The 19,354-nt window shown below is 48.8% G+C and overlaps 1 protein-coding gene across 1 annotated transcript in view; it reads right to left on the bottom strand.

Annotated features, from left to right (window-relative positions):
* Positions 1 to 19,354, bottom strand: part of LOC149347328 (uncharacterized) — a 53,318-nt gene that overhangs the window by 26,043 nt on the left and 7,921 nt on the right. The window contains exons 2-6 of the mRNA XM_089587006.1: positions 18,291 to 18,380; positions 14,645 to 14,808; positions 11,727 to 11,876; positions 9,403 to 9,529; positions 6,376 to 6,607 (exon numbers count right to left, since the gene is read on the bottom strand). Of these exons, the coding sequence (XP_089443132.1) occupies positions 6,376 to 6,607; positions 9,403 to 9,529; positions 11,727 to 11,876; positions 14,645 to 14,808; positions 18,291 to 18,380 (763 nt within the window). The remainder of the gene's footprint in view (positions 1 to 6,375; positions 6,608 to 9,402; positions 9,530 to 11,726; positions 11,877 to 14,644; positions 14,809 to 18,290; positions 18,381 to 19,354) is intronic.

The raw sequence follows: 19,354 nt of genomic DNA, 5'->3' as shown, positions 1-19,354 counted from the left end.
TCACTGCGACACTAGGACACACGGATTTGGCCGAGCACTGTTGCACAATGGTTCACAATCACGATGTTAAACACGACTGCACTACTGGGTTTGTACAAGGTATTTATTTCTTTTATTACAGATAGCTCAAGGGCCCTTGGGTGAGGGCTTTACATGTACAGCCCCCGTCACAAGTGTACAGCCCAAGAGGTTTGCTTGTGAGGCCCGCAGTGTGCCTCGTTATGGGCCCTCGGCAACCGTAATCTACCGAACGACAAATGGCTTCAAGTCCTCAATGCTCCCAAGCTTTGGATTGCTAGATGTTCTAGGGAGCCCCGCTAAACAGCTTTGAAGCGAACCCCTTGGGCTGTATACTTCTGACGGGGGCTGTACATACATGTACATGTGCATGCATGTGCATGTGCATGTGCATACATGTACATACACGTGCATACATGTACATACATGTACATACATGTACATACTGCCGCTGCCTAGCGGGCTCAGTAAAGCTTTTAAACACATTGGGAGTGAAGTACGATCCATGGTAATGTGCATGCGTGATAAGGTCTTATTTCAAGCCCTATGTACCATTCAAGCGCTCTAGATAGGTATGTGGATGACTGTACACGGATACAGTGGGCAGCGCTACATACAAAGCCAGATGAAGAAAGTCAGAGAAATGTTAAGCAGCTTCTGTAAAGTGCCTAAAGTGCCTAGCATATCCGCAGCATTACAAATATGGGGATAAGAGCATACTAACATAAAAGATACGAGGTAATGCTCTATTCCTTGTCAACCCCTGAAAGGTGCACTAAGAAGTGTTCTGAAAAACTTCGTTTTCGCTTTTATTTTTGGGGGGGCGGTGGGGGGGGGGGGGGTTCCACGAATAAATAGTTCCAGTCGCAGACAACACAACCGCAAATTAAGCCCACAGAAATAAAAATACCCGACGGCTTTTTGCTTCTGCGAGACTGCTGCCTCAGGGTGATGTGGCTTTGCTTCTTTTCCTGAGGTGTGTCAGTGATCATGGTTCCCCTCTCTGGAAAGTCCCATGTCCACCCCACTCTCCAGTTTGCAATCCCATGACATACATGGATCCACACTTTCTCGCGTGACACTTGGGATGCCACTGCATTTTGTTGCAAGTGTTGTTCTGTTTGTGGGCAAACCACACATTTTCGAAGATCACTCCGTGTACTACTACACATTACTCCGCCAACTGCTCGCGAACCGAACTCCCTTTTTGTTGCCATATAGGTGCATATTCGTGTTTAGAATGCAGAAATCGAAGAAAGAGGATTACTGCCAGAGGGAAAATATGCCTGCATGAAAATGGCAGAGGACGTCCTACTATGCTCACTGCTTTGATGGTTCGGCTTGGTTTGGTACACGAGGTTTAACACCCCAAAGCAACTTGGGCTATCAGGAACGTCGTATTGAAGGGCTCCGGATTATTTCGACCCCCTGGGGTTCTTTAACGTGCACTGACATCGCGCAGTACACGGGCCTCTAGCGACTGCCGCGGCCGGGATCGAACCCGCGTCTTTCGTGTCAGCAGCCGAGCACCATAACCACTGAGCCACCGCAGCGGCTTCAATCGCTGTAATGAGAAATGTTTACTGCATTCACTAGGTGGCATTAAAGGGACCACAAAATGGAATTCACTGAGGTTAAGAAGAGAGCACGAGCAATCCGTATTCCATCACTTACCACCACACTGCAAAGATTTTTAAACTAGCTTCATGTTGTGTCCCCTTATTGCTTTTGTGTGTGTGCGCCCCCGCGTCCTCCTCCTAACGACAGTTCGCATCCTCCTCCTAACGACCACTCAATCCTCCTCCTAACGACCACTCAATCCTCCTCCTAACGACCGCTTGCCCCTCGTCGCACGCTGTCGCCGGATGCCCCCCCACGGTGCGCCCCCGCACCCTCCTCCTGTTCTGGGAAGCCACTCCCTCCCGTGGACGTCCGCTCCCTCCCTTCTTCGGGCGGCCAGTTCGGCTCCTGCCTCGGTCGACGCTGGTCGCACCCTCATCGGCTCTAAATAAACGAAGTCTAAAAGTACCGTGTGCGTCTTTCGCTGCATTCAACACAGCGACCGGACACGACAGTGGCGACGAGAAAGTGGATTCGACCCGCGCTACGCAACGCTATTGACAAGCCATGGCTACGCGAGGGTTTCCCAATCAGATACCAGAGTTCAACGGCTCATCGTGGTCATCGTGGGTTGGACGCCTTCAGTTCTACTTTGAAGCTAACAACATCACAGACCCAGCCTTGAAGAGGGCCAACCTGCTGACGCTGTGCGGGGAGCAGACCTACGATACTGTCTGCGCCCTTATTCAGCCAAGCACACCAGCGGCAGTGTCTTACGACGACATCGTAAAAGCGCTGCAAAAGCACTACGACCCAAGGCCATCCGAGGTCTACAGCCGGGCTCGCTTCCAACGACGAGATCAACTGGAAGGAGAAACAGTGAGCGCCTACGTAGCAGCGCTCAAGAAGCTCGCTGCCGACTGCAATTTTGGAACGCTGTCGACAACAGCTACCGGGCAGGAAATGGACGCAGCTTCTTCTGCTAACACCACCATGCTTCCCTTGGACGTGATGTTACGCGACAGATTTGTGTGCGGACTGAGTGACGAGTCACTGCAGCAGCGCCTGTTCGCTGAGAAGGACCTCACATTCAGCAAAGCTTACGACATCGCCGTTCGAGCGGAGAGCGCCGGTCACCAGCAGAGAGGGATTCGCCGGAACACCGAGCCGGTACACCAGACAAGCAACCAGGTGCGCAAGCCTTCTGTTGTTGTAAAATCGGTCAAAAAGGCACAACGCTGCTGGCGGTGTGACGACCAACACAACCCCCAGGGATGTCGATTCCAGTCAGCCACGTGTAATTTTTGCCACAAGCGAGGGCATATCGAAAGAGCATGCATTACGAAACGGAGACTTGCCAAGATAAAGTCACCTTCCCAGCCTAATCACAGCGTCAACGCCTCAGAGAATACGCCGCTATCTGATCTCCATGGAACAACATCAGCAACACCATCTGTGTTGTACGACCTGAACACCATGAATCTCGGCACGCGACCGAAGATTTTTACAGAAGTAAGCGTACATCACCAGCTGATTAAGTTCGAGGTGGACTCCGGCGCAGCCTGTACTCTGATCAGTGAGGACACGTTCCGAACTTCATGGCCATCTGACGCACCCGCCCTGCAACAAGACGACACGCACCTGCGAACGTGGTCAGGACAGAATCTGCCACTATTGGGCTCTGCCAACGTGCAGGTTAACTACAACGGCCAGACCCATACGCTACCTCTGCTTGTTGTGAAGGGCACAGGATCAAGCCTTCTAGGGAGAAACTGGTTTTCTCCACTAGGCGTGATGATATGCGGCAAACATCAAAACGCCGATGCGCTAAGCCGTCTGCCACTAGACGCAACTGTTGACGAACCATTTCCACCAGGAGACGTTCTGATGTTCGAAGCACTGCCAGAACCTCCGCTTACAGCAGGCACAGTTGCAGCATCTACGCAGAAGTGCGCAGCTCTCCGGCTAGTTTACACAGCTGTTCAACAAGGCAACGTGCATAAACTCAAAGGGGACAACTTCGACGCTTACCGCAGGCGAGCTACAGAGTTGAGCACCCATCGCGGCTGCATCATATTTGGGTCCCGAGTTGTGATGCCGAGAGAACTACGCGCACAAGCTATGTCTCTCATCCACGCCGGACATCGGGGCATCGTTGCAATGAAAAAGTGTGCCAGAAGCTACATGTGGTGGCCTGGCATTGACAACGACATCGAAACAGTGGTGCGAGAATGCAAGCCTTGCCAGAGCAGCCGGAGCGCCCCGCCGAAAGCTCCTGTCCCAGAATGGGAAAAGCCAGACACACCATGGCACACACTGCACATTGATTTTGCAGGACCAATTGAGGGCTGCACTTTCCTTGTGGTCGTAGATGCCTACACAAAGTGGCTTGAGATAAGGCAAATGGGACAGACGACTTCGGCAGCAGTCATTGACAACCTCCGATCACTATTTGCAACGTTCGGCCTGCCACGCAAGGTAGTATCTGACAACGGAACACCGTTTGTGTCTGCGGAGATCCTCAAGTTTTATCGCGACAACGGGATCTCATCAGTTACATCGGCCCCCTACCACCCAGCGACAAACGGACAAGCCGAGCGCTACGTAGCCGAGCTAAAACGCGCCCTTGAAAGAGATCAGACAGGCTCGCTGCAGCGCCGCCTTGCGCGCTTTCTCTTCAAGCAGCACACGACGGTTCAGAGCACAACAGGCGAGACCCCCTCGAAAATGATGTTCGAGCGTGAAATGCGAACCCAGCTCACAGCCATCCTCCCCGAGCCAAAGGCAGAGACGTTCCGGGAAGAAAAAGCAATTCCGCGCTGCGGCACGCTTAATGAGGGGCAGCGCGTCCTCGCCCGACAGTTTCTGAAAAAGCCACGCTGGGAGGAAGCTACAATTGTCAGACGCATAGGCCTGCGCTCTTGGCTCGTCAACATACATGGCACAGTAGCACGCCGACATCTCAACCAGCTGCGTAGATTTACGACGCCGTCTGAGAGCTGTCCGCCAGCGGAGAGAACACGTGCACCATTTTCCCACATAGCCTGGCACCTCTTCCCGGAAGAAGAGACTTCGCCCAGGACAGACCCAGGAGACACAGCGAACAACAGCCAGCCTACAAGTGTTTCTCCCCCGAGCGCACAAAGCCAGCGCGCCTCCACGCGTGAGCGCCGACCCCCTGCACGATACCAGGCAACTTTCTAAGGGGGAAGGAAGTGTTGTGTCCCCTTATTGCTTTTGTGTGTGTGCGCCCCGGCGTCCTCCTCCTAACGACAGTTCGCATCCTCCTCCTAACGACCACTCAATCCTCCTCCTAACGACCACTCAATCCTCCTCCTAACGACCGCTTGCCCCTCGTCGCACGCTGTCGCCGGATGCCCCCCCACGGTGCGCCCCCGCACCCTCCTCCTGTTCTGGGAAGCCACTCCCTCCCGTGGACGTCCGCTCCCTCCCTTCTTCGGGCGGCCAGTTCGGCTCCTGCCTCGGTCGACGCTGGTCGCACCCTCATCGGCTCTAAATAAACGAAGTCTAAAAGTACCGTGTGCGTCTTTCGCTGCATTCAACACAGCGACCGGACACGACACTTCACTAACACCAAAGATGTTGGTGATTAAAAATGATGCTCCTCCTCTCACACAATCCCTCACCTCATAAACGCCGAGGCGCCAGAAAAAAGAAACAGCAGATGGTTTAGTAGGGCTAAGCGCAGAATATCTTGCGGTAGCACTAATTACAGTGGGCACTTAAGGTCCTTACGTGCAAAAGGCCTTTATCATGAAGGCCTTCACCTTAAAACCTTTTAGGTAAGGTCCTGGGTGAAGGGCCAAAGGGTGAAGGCCTGTCAGGTGCACACACCTGGCATGTCCCGGAAGGCATTTACCATAAAGGCCTTCCCTCTAAAGGTCTTTACCCTAACTGCCTTTGGGTAAAGACCTGGGCAAAGGCCTAAAGGCCTTCATCCAGGTGGCACGTTCTGGAAGGCATTTACCATAAAGACCTTCCCACTAAAGGCCTTTACTCTAACTGCCTTTGGGTAAAGACCTGGACAAATGCCTAAAGGCCTTCATCGAGGTGAAGGCCTGCCACACACACCTGGCAGGTTGCCCACAACTCGGTTGCCTGCCACAAAGTAAGTTTCAGGGAAGTAGATACCTATGCCCGATATTGGAAAATGCGCCTAGTAGTTCTACCACACTGAAGAAAAAGAAAGAAAAACAGGTTGGGACTGCACTTCACTGCGCTCCATGTCACCCATGTCATTATGTCAATGGGGCACACCTAATGAGAAGGCTCGCCCAGATAGCCTGTTCACGTCATCGAAGTAGGGGCGGCTATGCACGCGTGGCACGGTATTACCCGAATCGGTTGCCAGCAGCAATTTTTAAAGACTGTTTTGTTAACTATAGAGTACACGCAGAGATTCTGACTGATTCGAATAATCGCAAAGTTGTTGCATCAAAATATGACCGTGAAAATCATTTCATGATCCCTTTAAAAGGCACGTTACTTCTGACACGAAGGATTCAAAATTCAACTGAAACAAAGAAATCACTGCTGGAAGTAAGCACACCAGGGAAAAAGCTCCATGCCTGCTATGTACACAACTGTGTATGTAGTGGCTCAAAGGGTGAAATATCTGTGAAAGTTTTGATGCAAAAGCTGTATGTTTCACGGCTTGGCCAAGTACAGGAGCAAGCACAGCACAGGCACAGCACAGCACAGGCACAGCACAGGCACAGCACAGGCACAGCACAGGCACAGCACAGGCACAGGCCGAGATGGTGGGACAGTGCCTACCTGAGATGCTGCACCTCGTGCAGGAAGCAGATGTGCTCCGTGGGCGTCGCGTCTGAGCGGAGGATCTTCACGACGACCGGCGTGGTGGTGGTGGTGGCGGCACCCGGTTCGCTGTCGTTGGGTCCGCTGTGGAGATTCTGCGCCTCCCCGCGCACGGCCTGCCCAAACCAGCCGATGCCGAGCTCCTGCAGGTATTGCAGGCGCTCCCGGGGGAAGTTGGCCTGGGGGTCATCTGCCCACATGGAAGGGAGCACGGTTCAAGTCCTCGGTTTCGGCAATGTGTTCGCACATTCCCACCACTACCATCACCAGCCTCTGTACACTTCAGGGCAAAGGCCCCCATGACACCAAACCACCTGAGGACGTGGTCATCCCAAACAGGATGTTCTGGGGACCTTTTGAGTGCATCATGGCCAAAACATCCACAAAAGGACGTCCTTCGTTTGTATGGGGCTTGACAAAGTGATTGGGGTTTATGGTTTATGGGGGTTTAACATTCCAAAGCGACTTAAGCTACGAGGGATCCTGCAGTGAAGGGCTCCGGAAATTTCAACCGCCTAGGGTTCTTTAACATGCACTGACATGGAACAGTACATGGTCCTCTAGAGTTTCGCCTCCACCGAAACTCAACTACCGCGGCCGGGATCGAACCGGTGTCTTTCGGGTTAGCAGCCGAGTGCCATAACCACTGAGCCACTGCGGCGGCTGGCTTGACAAAGTGAAGATGAAAATTCCTCTAATGTCCTACAAATGTCCTGTCGTAAGGCAACGCTGTGGCACTGCACTGAAATCAAGCCCGCTTTATCTCGCACATGTGGATCTCATTATATAAATCTGTAGGTTTACTTAAAAGAAATTTTAAGTAAACCTACAAACCTAAATTTTAAAGGATACAGTAGAACCCCGCTGTTACGTTCCTCACTGCTGCGTTTTCCCGGCTGTTACGTCGTTTTCTTCGGGTCCCGGCATAGCTTCCATAGGATCCAATGTATTGGGAACCCCGCTGTTACGTCGTAGCCGAGGAAACGATCCCGCATGATACGTCGCAACCGGGCTGCCCGAACCCGCCCGGGCAATGCGCGCCAACCGCCATTTTGATTTTTGACGAGTCTTGGCCAGGCTTGGCTACGGAACTGGCTGCAAGAAGCCGCACGCGAGTTGGAGAGGCCGCCACTAGATGGCTATCTGCCTCGCACGCCGAACGCCGAGATCTTTATCGTGGGAGGTGGTGAGGAGGAGGCGCACGGCTGCGGTCGCTTATCAGCGCGTCTTTTCTTTCACTCTTTCTTTTTATCTTTTAACTCTCCTCTGTCTGCAAGTGACAGCGGTGGTGGCTCGGCTGGAGCCAGTCGGCAGGGCCCGTGCAATTTCCTTTTCATCCTTCTCAGTCGCGACAACATCTTTATTGTGCTTTGATGGCGTGATAGCGTTGAGTAAGTGGAGGGGGCTTTCCCTTGAGGAAAAGCTGGACGTACTAAACGCAGTCGACAGGCAGCCAGGGCGGCTTACGCGGAGCAGCGCGGCGAGCAGCCTACGAACATTTCAGTGCTTGACGCTGTGCACAACGTCGCTTCAGCGTGGACTGCAGTGAGCGCGTGAACTGCACAGCACTGCTGCGTGCGTGCGGTGTGGCCGCACCGCAAAGCGACGCTGACAGCAATGCGGCCTTTGCTATTGAGAAACGCGTTGTTCTTTCCAGCGAGCGAAAGAAACTGCAATCCACCATTCTCGATTTTTTAAAGTCCTAGGGTCAATTTGCGGAAATTAATTGTTTCAAGTCAAAGCTGCACTGTTTTCATTCATTTTCGGTGCTTTCCTCACTGTTGCGTTTTCCCGGCTGTTACGTTTTTTTTTCCCGGTCCGGTGAAAAACGTATGAACGGGGTTCTACTGTATAAAAAATAGAACAATCATGACCCTGGGAGTGTTATATATCATTTCCTTCAAGGTATATCTTAAAACATATTTGCTAAACTGTTTAACCAAGACTTCAGTGTTTCAGTGACTTTGCCATTGAGGCGGCAATAATTATAGTCAAGTGTAACTACCTGTGGGCACAGAAAAAGGTGGTGTCAAACCCGTCGGTCCTGTTTAGTGTGGTCAAACTTTTGCGAAATCGGTTTGTCAAAATCAAGCACAAAAGAAGAAAAAGAAAGTCGCTTCAAAATTGTTGTGAGTGCTGCCAGGAATAAGCAAGAAAATAGTACTGCGTATTTCCTTTGCCAAATCGTCGTTAAGTCCTGAAAACAGACCAGGAAGGTCGTCTGGGCAATATTGAGGATGTTCTGAGCATGACATTGCATCTGCTCCTAACCTCTTCATTCCATAGCGAGGCCCATTGGGTCGATAAAAAAAAGTTTTGCCATTACCACCAGATATGTGCATTTGTCCTTGTCACATCCTTTTTTCTTCCAAGAGAGCACTTGTTTGGCAGCACCGTTGTATGTTGCTCCTTCCACTGTCCTTACTTTACAAGCAAGCATGCAATACTCAAAACTGCTCACAACAAAACATTAAAAGCAGAGAAAACCATTTACCATTGCTCTTACACCACCTCGGAATGTGTCCGGAAAGAAAACCACACTTTCCAGCACTCACAGAGAGCTGATCAGCTACTGGCCACAGACTTCACGCCTCACAAGGCCCCATCAAACCAAGTCTACAACAGCCTAACAGGCAACACTATGCTCAAGATGAGAAAAAGAGTGTCACAGATAAGCGAACAAAAGTCAAGCAAAGAACGACCTAGCTGAATGCAAAGCACGAGGAAAAAAAGGTATAAAAGATGCAGCCCTAGAGAAGGCGCCCTTGATGCACCCTGATACGCCATAGAAATTCATCATCATCAATTCCCTGTGTGTCTACAGGAGATTAACTTGAGAACTTTGCATAAAGTTTTTTTTTTTTTTGATGCCCTCCCCACCGATACTCCATGAATGCACACTGCTTTCCGGAGGAACCAATGAAACATCATGGAGCACCGACTTCTCCGGCTGGAACGTGAGAAGCGGGCAGAGAGTGCACTTACCAAACCAGTCGTGGACCGAGCTGGGAGTGCCACCCAGCTCCCCGGAGTAGTGGGCGGGCCGCAGGGGATGCTTGGAGGGGGACGCCGGCAGCCGCGGGAAGATCTTCGGCAGGGGCTCAAAGCTCACCTGCAACCACAGCAACAGCCCAACATGGCCGACAACCGTGAGGCACAGCACACAAAAATCAACAGCTGCAGCGACACCTGCCAAGTAGCTCTCACCTCACAGAAGCGCACTTAGAAGGGTAAAAAGGAAAACGCGAACAAAGCACACCGAATCCAACATATTTTTTTTCTAACATATTGGCTTATCTGGGAACCCAAGATCCCAAGGAGTGGTATTCGTACCCTAAAAAATGGCACCCTAGCAAGGAGCAGTATCTATACCTTAAAGGGACACTGAGGAGAAATTGAAGTTGGCTTGTATCGACAGAATACCAGCTCCTGATTACAAAAACGCCACTCATACTGACAACAAAGCTCTTGTAACGTAGAAAAGAGCAAGAACCAAAATACAGGTATCGCCGCCACAGGCCAAACTCGCAAGTACAAGCGTCATGACGTCATATAACAAAACAGTGTTGCTAGAACCAATGGTTCTAGCAACGCTAGGACACGAGAAGCACAAATCACTGAGGCGCAGCCAATGCATGCGTAAATCTCCTTGACGTCGCCAGATGGCGCCACGTGCCGGGCAGCTACGCGCTCGCCTGAAGCATCGGGACCAATCAGCGCCTGCTCGCCGGCGTTAGGCGGGCTCCCGGTATTCCGCTAGCGGTATCAAGGTACACGGTATGCTAAAGGTGTCTATTTGCGAGAACTTCGTTGACGACTTCAAGAACGAGATCCATCGTAACGCTCGCAAAACGCCGGTGCAAACGTAAGCGAAGCGACTGTAGCGACGGCCGTAATAGCCGATAGATGCCTTCAACGTGCGGCCGGCGGTAGCTTTCTTTTCGGCTGCTGCTAGGCCGCACTGCTGGCCGGCAGAAATCACGGAGTCTGCGTTACGTCATGTCACGTCATGTTTCACGTCACTTAGTCCTCTGTTGTCATAGCCGAATCCCAAGTTTGAATCACAGCGGCGGGAAAAACCTTTTCAACTTCGAATCCAAATTTCTTAGAAATAAATGCATTTTTCGCTGCCGGCCAAGTGGCAACAAAGCCATGACATGCCGAACTATCGGATTTTGCTATAAAAAATATATTAATAGTGCTCTCCTCAGTGTCCCTTTAAGGTCCAGTGGAAGGCTCCAGATTATTTCAGATCACCGTTGGTTCTTTAACATGCACTGCCGTCACGCAGCACGCAGATGCCTTTGCCGTTTCGCCTCCATCGAAACGCGGCCGCGGCAGACGTGATCAAGCCCAGGTCCTACAGCTCAGTAGCATAGCGCCCTAACCACTGAGCCACCAAGGTGGTCCAAATATGAGCTTAAATTTCATGCAATGGTTTCAGAACATTTCCTTTTCAAAAGCTACCTGCAGTTACGCTACTTATTCTTTGTCTGAAATAAAGCAAATAGAAGGCAATCAAGCCAGCATCACAGAAAAGGTGTGCAAGCTCACAGCTAATTAGCAGAGCACCATGTGCTGCGAGCATCTACCAACTTTGGTGGCCCTTTTCGTGCCCACTCATCATCATCATCGTCAGCCTGACTACACCCACTGCAGGGCAAAGGCCTCTCCCATGTCTCTCCAATCAACCCTGTCCTTCGCCAGGGTTAAATGCCCACTACTGTCGCCTAACATGGCAAAAGTCGACCAGGGACACAATACTGACTGCATAAAGACTTATGCCAAAGACAGAGTACCGCGTTTGCTTGGTTTGGTTTAGTTTATTGGGGTTTAACGTCCCAAAGCGACTAAGGCTATGAGGGACGCCGTAGTGGAGGGCTCCGGAAATTTCGACCACCTGGGGTTCTTTAACGTGCACCGACACCGCACAGCACACGGGCCTCTAAAATTTCGCCACCATCGAAATTCAGCCGCCGCGGCCGGGATCGAACCTGCGTCTTTCGAGCCAGCAGCCGAGCACCATAACCACTGAGCCATTGCGGCGGGGTGTCACGTTTGCATCTTCACTCTGCAATCCTTTGCTGCTAATGCTGCAAGGCAGTGACTTGAAGTAAGTGACCAGTCCGGCCTCCTGCCCAAATGGCTGCTGCCGGTTTTGAGGTCCCATTTTCTACACAGAAGGGGGCTACTGTCATACAGTAAATGAATCGGAATAAGGCTAGACTATGTGGCTAGACTGCTACGCAAGCAGGCGTAACCTGTACCCTGCTTCCACGACCGGAGTAGAGACTGCACAGAGCACGCACCTTGTCGTCGAACGGTGTCGTGGGCGTGGCGAAGGCCAGGCGTGGGGCGGCCGGCGGGAAGATGGTCACCTCGGGCGAGATGCTGGACCGCTGGGCCATGCTGCCCAGGGGAAGGTGGGGCACACTGACCCCATTGCGGGCACCCAGGAGCTACGCACAGGGACAGTGGCAGCAGCTCAAGTTTACCATCACAGTGGCAACTGAGCGAGTAAGCCGAATAAACAAAGCACGAGCACAGGACACTCGTTAATTCTACTTAGCTTAAACTTCCCGGTTTATCCCAACTGGTATGAGGAATTCAACATCCAAAAGCAACAAATGGGCAATCAAGGACGGCGTAGTGGTGGGCTCTGGATTGATTTAAGCCTCCGGGGGTTCTTTACCGTGGACCGACATTGCACTACACACGAGTGTTCTTTGTACTTTGCCTCCAATGAAATATAGCTGACGCAGCTGGGATTTGATTCCATGACCTCTGGATCAACAGCTGAATAGTACTAGTCACTCAGCCACTGCAGTGAGCTGGCATATCCAAACTGACACTTTGGTCCTGTCAGCATCAAATGAATTCAGAAAGGTCCCCTTGGTTCAAAGTCCGCATAGTAATTCGCATTAATTTTTTATCCCCCTCCGTGTGTGAATTATCAAGGGTAGACTAAACTGCCTAGGGGACGTTCAGAGGGAAAACAGTGCCTCATCGCATACAAGATGACAGACTGAACAATACAGCGCATTAAGACAGACCCATTGCATCACCATGTTTTGCATTTCCTACAATGCGCAGTCACAGCATCATATTCTTTCTTTCGCTAAAATCACCCCAGCAGCTTGCTGAACAGTTGCCCCAGTTGCTGGTTCAACAGGAACACACAAGACCTATTCAGTGCTGGCCAGATGCAAGGCACGTTGGTTAATTCATCCGGGAAATGGTACATTACGTGACTATGATCACATACAGCCGCATGACTATTGTATTTTACAGGCAAAGGATCACAAAAAGAATAGTTTGCTTTTGCTTATTGGTGCACTGCACAGGTATGGCCAAAATATTATGGAGCATGCTTCAGCGTTTAAAATTTTCTCACACGTTCCGTAGAGAACATGCGACGGTTTCTTGGATTCATATGCGAGTGCACCGACGCCATGTGCTAACATAAGTACAAAGTACTTCCCAATTTTCGCTAAGTAACGTGTGATAAGAGTTTACCGTATCTACTTGTGTAAGGGCCGCACATATTTTTCCCGCGGTTTTGACTGGGTGCGGCCGTTACATGGGACAGGCATTTCTCTGAAATTTTTCAGACACAGCACAGCCCCGATTACGCGTCGCTTTTATATGTTGCGCAAGCATTTTTATGACGAATTAGCACAGTCCCGGCGAATCCTTCAAATACATAAAGCACTGAAAGTATAGATGATAGGACGCACGCCCGACGGCCAGCACGAATTAACCGCAAAAAATAAATCAGGTTGCTAGATCAATCTACTGGCAAATGTCACATGATTCTAAGTTAAGGTCAAGACACTCTGAAGATCAGGTGCTCGACTGACCGTTGGTTGGGAGCGATGCGCCACACGTGCGACCCGCGGCTGTCAAGACGACTTGGCATTCGCCTAGCCCGCTTATCTGCATGCTTCACTGTCAAAGGCTTTGCGGAACTCAATTACACATTGATTTCAACATGAGCTTATTGCGTGACAGTAAACTGGTAACAAGGTTAGACCTTTTATAGTACACTGTGACTACATTCAAAGCAGTATCTGTCTCACATATCTTGATGGACACCTGAACATATCTTGACGGACACCTGAACCGTGCCGTGAGGCAAGGGAGGAAGGTGGGAGTGAAAGAAGAAAGAGAGAAAGAGGTGCCGTAGTGGAGGTCTCCCCATTCCTGTTTTTTGCACAGCATCACAAAGCGCACATGACAAGTTAGCAGCGCTGCGGTAGTGCATGTTCGCGGTTCCAGGCGTAGTTTGGCGCAAGGGGCGACTCGTGCATGGTCGTGCCGTGTTCCAGGCAATTATCGTCTATCAGCTCCCAGTGCAATGCACCACGTGGGCAAGTTATGCACACACGAAGCAATTTTCGGGCTGACTTTTTTTTTTAAAACAAATTACCGGCTGCCAAGTTGGCGGTGCAGCCCTTACATGAGGGCGGCCCTTACACGAGTACATACGGTAATCGCTGAAGTATGTTCTGTAATATTGTGGCCGGGACTGTACTTACGACTGTCCTGCTTTATCGCTAACATGTATAGCATCAGCCGTCAATGGTGTGCACAACGCATGAGCTAGAGAAAAAAAAATAGTTCACAGGGACATTTAATTACCTAGTGTTTGGTGATGCGGTACGACTGAAAGCTGTTGATGCCCTTACTTCGTGTCTGGAGAGGTCACTTCTTCCCAGCCAATGGGAATTATCCAGTCTGGGAGGTTTTTAATGCTATCACACCAAAACACCCCCCCCCCCCCCCCCCCCAGGTACAGCAGCAGCTTAACCACAACCTCCCACCCGCTGCCATGAATACATTCAATCGTATGCGTTCTGATGTTCTCGTGCCTACAGGTCCTTGTGGCTGATGCACACCTGACCAGCACTGCTGTTAAACAGCAGCAGGCTAAAGAGGTAGTTTTCAGTTAAGACACACCACGGCACCCATGCAGACAGTGACGACATTTACTCCGGAGAAACTTCTGCACAATTATCGCAAAAAAATGATGGGGGGACCTGCTTTCTCCCAATCCTGACATGCATCCCTGAATCCAGGCATGAAGCCACCTCCTTGGGCACACCACACTGCACCTAAGTACTTCACTGCAACGTACCTGTGTCAATGTGTAAGCAGTGTGGCATCAAAGCATCAAAACGAAAAAAAGCCTGCAGGACCAATGGAGTAAACGACAGGGCACGCCCACCTTGATGCCCTCGTTGCGACAGCAGAGGCAGCCCAGGGAGGCCACGATGGCCGCCGTCAGGGCAAAGCACACAGACGCTCCAATCACCCACACCGACTCCGAGAGGGTGCCCAACGCTGGCATCCATGACTGTGTTTCCTCCTCAGAGGTCACAGGTGGTTCACCTGCCACACAAAAGCAAGAGAGGACAGAAAAAGAAAAAACATCCATCAACTCATGTCCAATATCCAAGCCAACTCACTATCAACGCCCAAGCCAACTCACTATCAACGTCCAAGCCAACTCACTATCAACATCCAAGCCAACTCACGGGGTTAGGTTTCTCAGCCCAATGCATGGCTCTAAAAGGTGCCCTTCAGTATTCTATTTTAGTTGATGCGAGTTTAACATCCCAAAGCGACTCAGGCTATGAGGGACGCCGTAGTGAAGGGCCCCGGAAATTTCGACCACCTGGGGTTCTTTTAACCTGCACTGACATCGCACAGTACACGGGCCTCTAGAATTTTGCCTCCGCCGAAATTTGACCGCCAAGGCCGGGATCGAACCCGCGTCTTTCAGGTCAGCAGCCGAGTGCCATAGCCACTGAGCCACCGCGGCGACCTTCAGTATTCGAATCAACACCAACAGAATAAAAAGTGCGGGCACAAGGCAAAACAAAACACAGCTGTCTGCACTAGTGTGGAACCCGTATAAGCAATTCGAAATTAACATGTTAGAAGCAGTCCAGAAGAAAGCTGTGCGTTTTATATGTCATCGTTATGATCGCGATTTCTCACCCTCTTCTACACTTATTTCATTGAATTTAACCACGCTGTCTGCCCGTCGCCACAATGAATCATTAAAATTCTTACATCGTATCGTCAATTCCTCAGTAAGGCTCTCAGCAAACCACTACATTAACTTTGCACCATTATCGTCTACAAGAAGTCATCACGAGCTAAATTTGATACCGTATTTTGCGCATGCTAATTTGTTCAAATTCAGTTTTTTTCCCCGTTCAATAGAAGCCTGGAATTCTCTACCTGGGTCCATTCGTTCTTGTCCATTTCAAAACTTTGTAACTGCCGTTGAAGACGCATAATAGCTGTGTATTCTTACCTTGTCGTTAACAGTTCCTTTCTAGTTTGATACTTCGTTTGTGATTTTAACTTTTTTGTAGTGCTCACTTTGTACATTTTGCTGCATTTTGTTACCTTGCATTTTGTGTTTTTCCCACTCCTGCCATAGCGCATATAATTGCGCAGCAGTAGGTATAAATAAATAAAAACATGTGTGCCACATAAAAAGCTCTCCACAGACATTACTGATAAGGTAAGAGATAAGATAAGAGATCTAATATGCCAACTACATGAAACCACAATCAAGCTCCACGTGTTCAATACTGAGCAAAATCAGTTCCAGTGCTGCTGTAGAACCACGTGAACGATCGCTAAGTAATATCCGAAATTCAGAACTTGAACGCAGAAAACAAAAATCCAAATGGTTGTACAGCAAGCCCTTGCTACAGCAAAACTACAAGAAAAGTGAAGTTTTACAACCCTTTCCTCAATTCCAAAATGGCTTCTTAATCGATTTTTCTTTTTCATCGCACATCAACCCACATATACATACAGCTCAAGGTTTTTACACCAAAAAACAGAGTCCAAAGGCTTCTGTTTAGTCACTTAGAGCAACCAAATAACTGCCATTTTCTTGCTTAAAGGCTCAACTTATTTTCTGTGCTAACCTCGGATGAAATGAGGTGTTTATACACCACACTGCATTAACTTACTCTTCTACTCTCTACAAATGTTATTTGTAGCTTCTCTCTGCACCTCTTCGTACCAACAAAGCAATGGACAAGTGGTAACCACCATCAGTTATTAGTTCTTGGTTTCGTACCATTTGCATAAAAAAATTTTAGAACAGAACATGGTGCTCAATTTAAGGTTCCTTTCACTTTCTTGTTCAACATCATGGCCACCTGAAACAGACCTCAACAAAGTCCAAGGCCTCATTATGTTCATGGTCCCATGGCCATCAAGCACAAACATGCAATGAATAAATAAAATCCAAATTTTTTTTCTTTGCAAACTCAATCTTACAATCATCTTAAATAGCACACCCCTTGCATTCAGAAAGCGCCGAACTTTCAATGTTCTATGCTATGTACAAATGGTTCTCCTTGAACCTTGATGTTTGACCTAGATATCTATTAGGCACTTCCGTAAAGCAGCCAAAAAGCACTGAATGAAACTTCACCGAACAAAAAATTTAGCCAAAATGGACTGCAATCCCCTTTTTGCATCTTTACATTCTGAGCTATTGGCTCAGCCTTTCACTATTTTTTAAGAAATGAAGTGTCCACACCTCTTCAACGGATCTTGAGACATTCAGGAATGCAGTAAAGCTTTTTTAATTTTCGCTATTGTGCTGTTGCAAGGATTTTGTACATCATTTGTGCTTGAAGAAGTGGCTGGCACACCAACATAGGAGTGAAGTTTGTTTTTTTCTAAATGGCGACAGATGACATGAAGCGAACAGCTATTTTGTACATAGAATACACCTTTGCAAACGATGACGAAAACCTCCCTAATTTTTACTTAATTCCTCATGAAAGTAGATTACTGGGTATTGATTTTCATGAAGTGAGAAGTATAGCAGATCTGCTAAAAAAGACTGCTCTGCTGACAGGACAACAAAAGTATGTCAAATTTCAATAACTAACTAAAACTGCTTTCACGGCAACATGTTCCCCCCGAGGTTATACAATAAAACTAGCTAAGCTTGCTTTCACTGCAACATGTCCCTGAGGTTATATGATAAACTAGCTAAACTTTCTTTCACTGCAATATGTGCCACGAAGTTATACAATAAAATTAGCTAACTTGCTTTCACTACAATAGGTGCCCTGAGCTTATTCAATAAAACTAGTCAAACTTTGCTAATTTCACTGCAATATGAGCCCCAAGGTTATTCAATAAAACTAGCTAAACTTGCTTTCACTACAATATGTGCCCTGAAGTTATTCAATAAACTAGTTAAACTTTGCTAATTCTGCTACAATATGTGTGCCGAGGTTATTCGATAAAACTAGCTTAACTTGCGTTCACTGCAACATGTTCCCGGAGGTTTTACAATAAAACTAGGCAAACTTGATTTCGCTACAATAGGTGCCCCGGGGTTATTCAATAAAACTAGCTAAACTTTCTTTCACTGCAATATCTCCCCCAGGTTATACAATAAAACTAGCTAAACTTGATTTCACTACCATATGTGCTTCGAGGTCATTCAATAAAACTAGCTAAACTTACGTTCACTGCAATATCTCCCCAAGGTTATCCAATAAAACTAACTAAACTTGATTTCATCACAATATGTGCCTCGAGGTCATTCAATAAAACTAGCTAAACTTACGTTCAGTGCAACATGTTCCCCAAGGTTACCGAGTGGAACGCCATAATTTTGAGGACACTAGCCCCCTCAAGAGTAACCCAATATCGGTCCAATACTGGCAACGGTAATGGGCCCAATATCGCGAATAGATGGTTTCACTCTGTTCCTTTGTAGGGCCAGCCTTTGCCAATATGTTTCCAATATTGGGAGGACTACCTGTGCTGACTGTAAAAAGTGCAAAATCATGAGTCTGTTGTCATCAGGGCCTTACCTCCACCACCAAGAGGGTGTCCGGACACTCGGCAGATGAGGAGCAGGAGGATGATGGCGGCCATCTTGGAGCCCATCATGGCTGACATGGCTGCAGGGAAAGTACACGAGTTTCAGTGCACCACGCACAAATCAGACACAGGCAGCGAAAAAGTTTGGGATCAAAGAAACATCAAGGCACGAGTAACTGGGGGAGAAGCATGCTGAAAAACTCACTAGAAGATAGTTTAGTTCAGTTTAGTTTAGTTTATGGGGTTTAACATCCCGAAGCGACTAAGGCTATGAGAGACGCCGTAGTGGAGGGCTCCGGAAATTTCAACCACCTGGGGTTCTTTAACGTGCACTGACATCGCACTGTACACAGACCTCTAGAATTTCGATCGCCTCCATAGAAATGGGACCGCCGCGGCCGGGATCGAACCCGCGTCTTTCGGGTCAGCAGCCAAGCGCCGTAACCACTGAGCCACCACGGCGGGGCTCACTAGAAGAGGCCCGTAAGAAAAACAGAAGGGACGCAAGGAAAGCCTACACCTTCTACATATGCACATGACGCAAAAACAATACACTGAACAGTGCAAGCGATAATAGACTGTCGCAGTAAACCTCTTGTTGCCCAGGCAAGAAAAAAAAGATTCCAAACAGAGATTTTTGTTGTTATTGACACCCTACAAACTGCTAGAAACTGACAAAAATTGGTAGACTCATTTAGAGCACATTCTTCTCAAAATCAAAATGGGCAAATCTGGCTAATTTCTCAACATGTAAAGACGACACACGCGTGCACACTTACTAGACAATCAACAAAAAGAAAGCGAAAATTCAAAGTCCTTTATCACACGCTGATGTAACGGTATGAACAAAGAAATATTTGGCCGTTTCACTGCAAGCCAGTCTCAATATTGGAACCGTGCCCTTTGCCTCTCTGGAATTTGACACCTTAAACTGGGTAATAGAAATGTGCTAGAAAATGTGGTTCATGTAATACTGAGAATTTCTTATTAGAGCAAAATTAGAGAGAATTAGAGAATTAGAGCAAAAAAATTAAAAACACTGACACATTACACA

Source organism: Amblyomma mixtum, chromosome 4 (assembly GCF_055824585.1).
Source record: "Amblyomma mixtum isolate Tamu chromosome 4, ASM5582458v1, whole genome shotgun sequence".
NCBI lineage: Eukaryota > Metazoa > Arthropoda > Arachnida > Ixodida > Ixodidae > Amblyomma > Amblyomma mixtum.
This window is presented reverse-complemented; position numbering and strand designations above follow the sequence as displayed.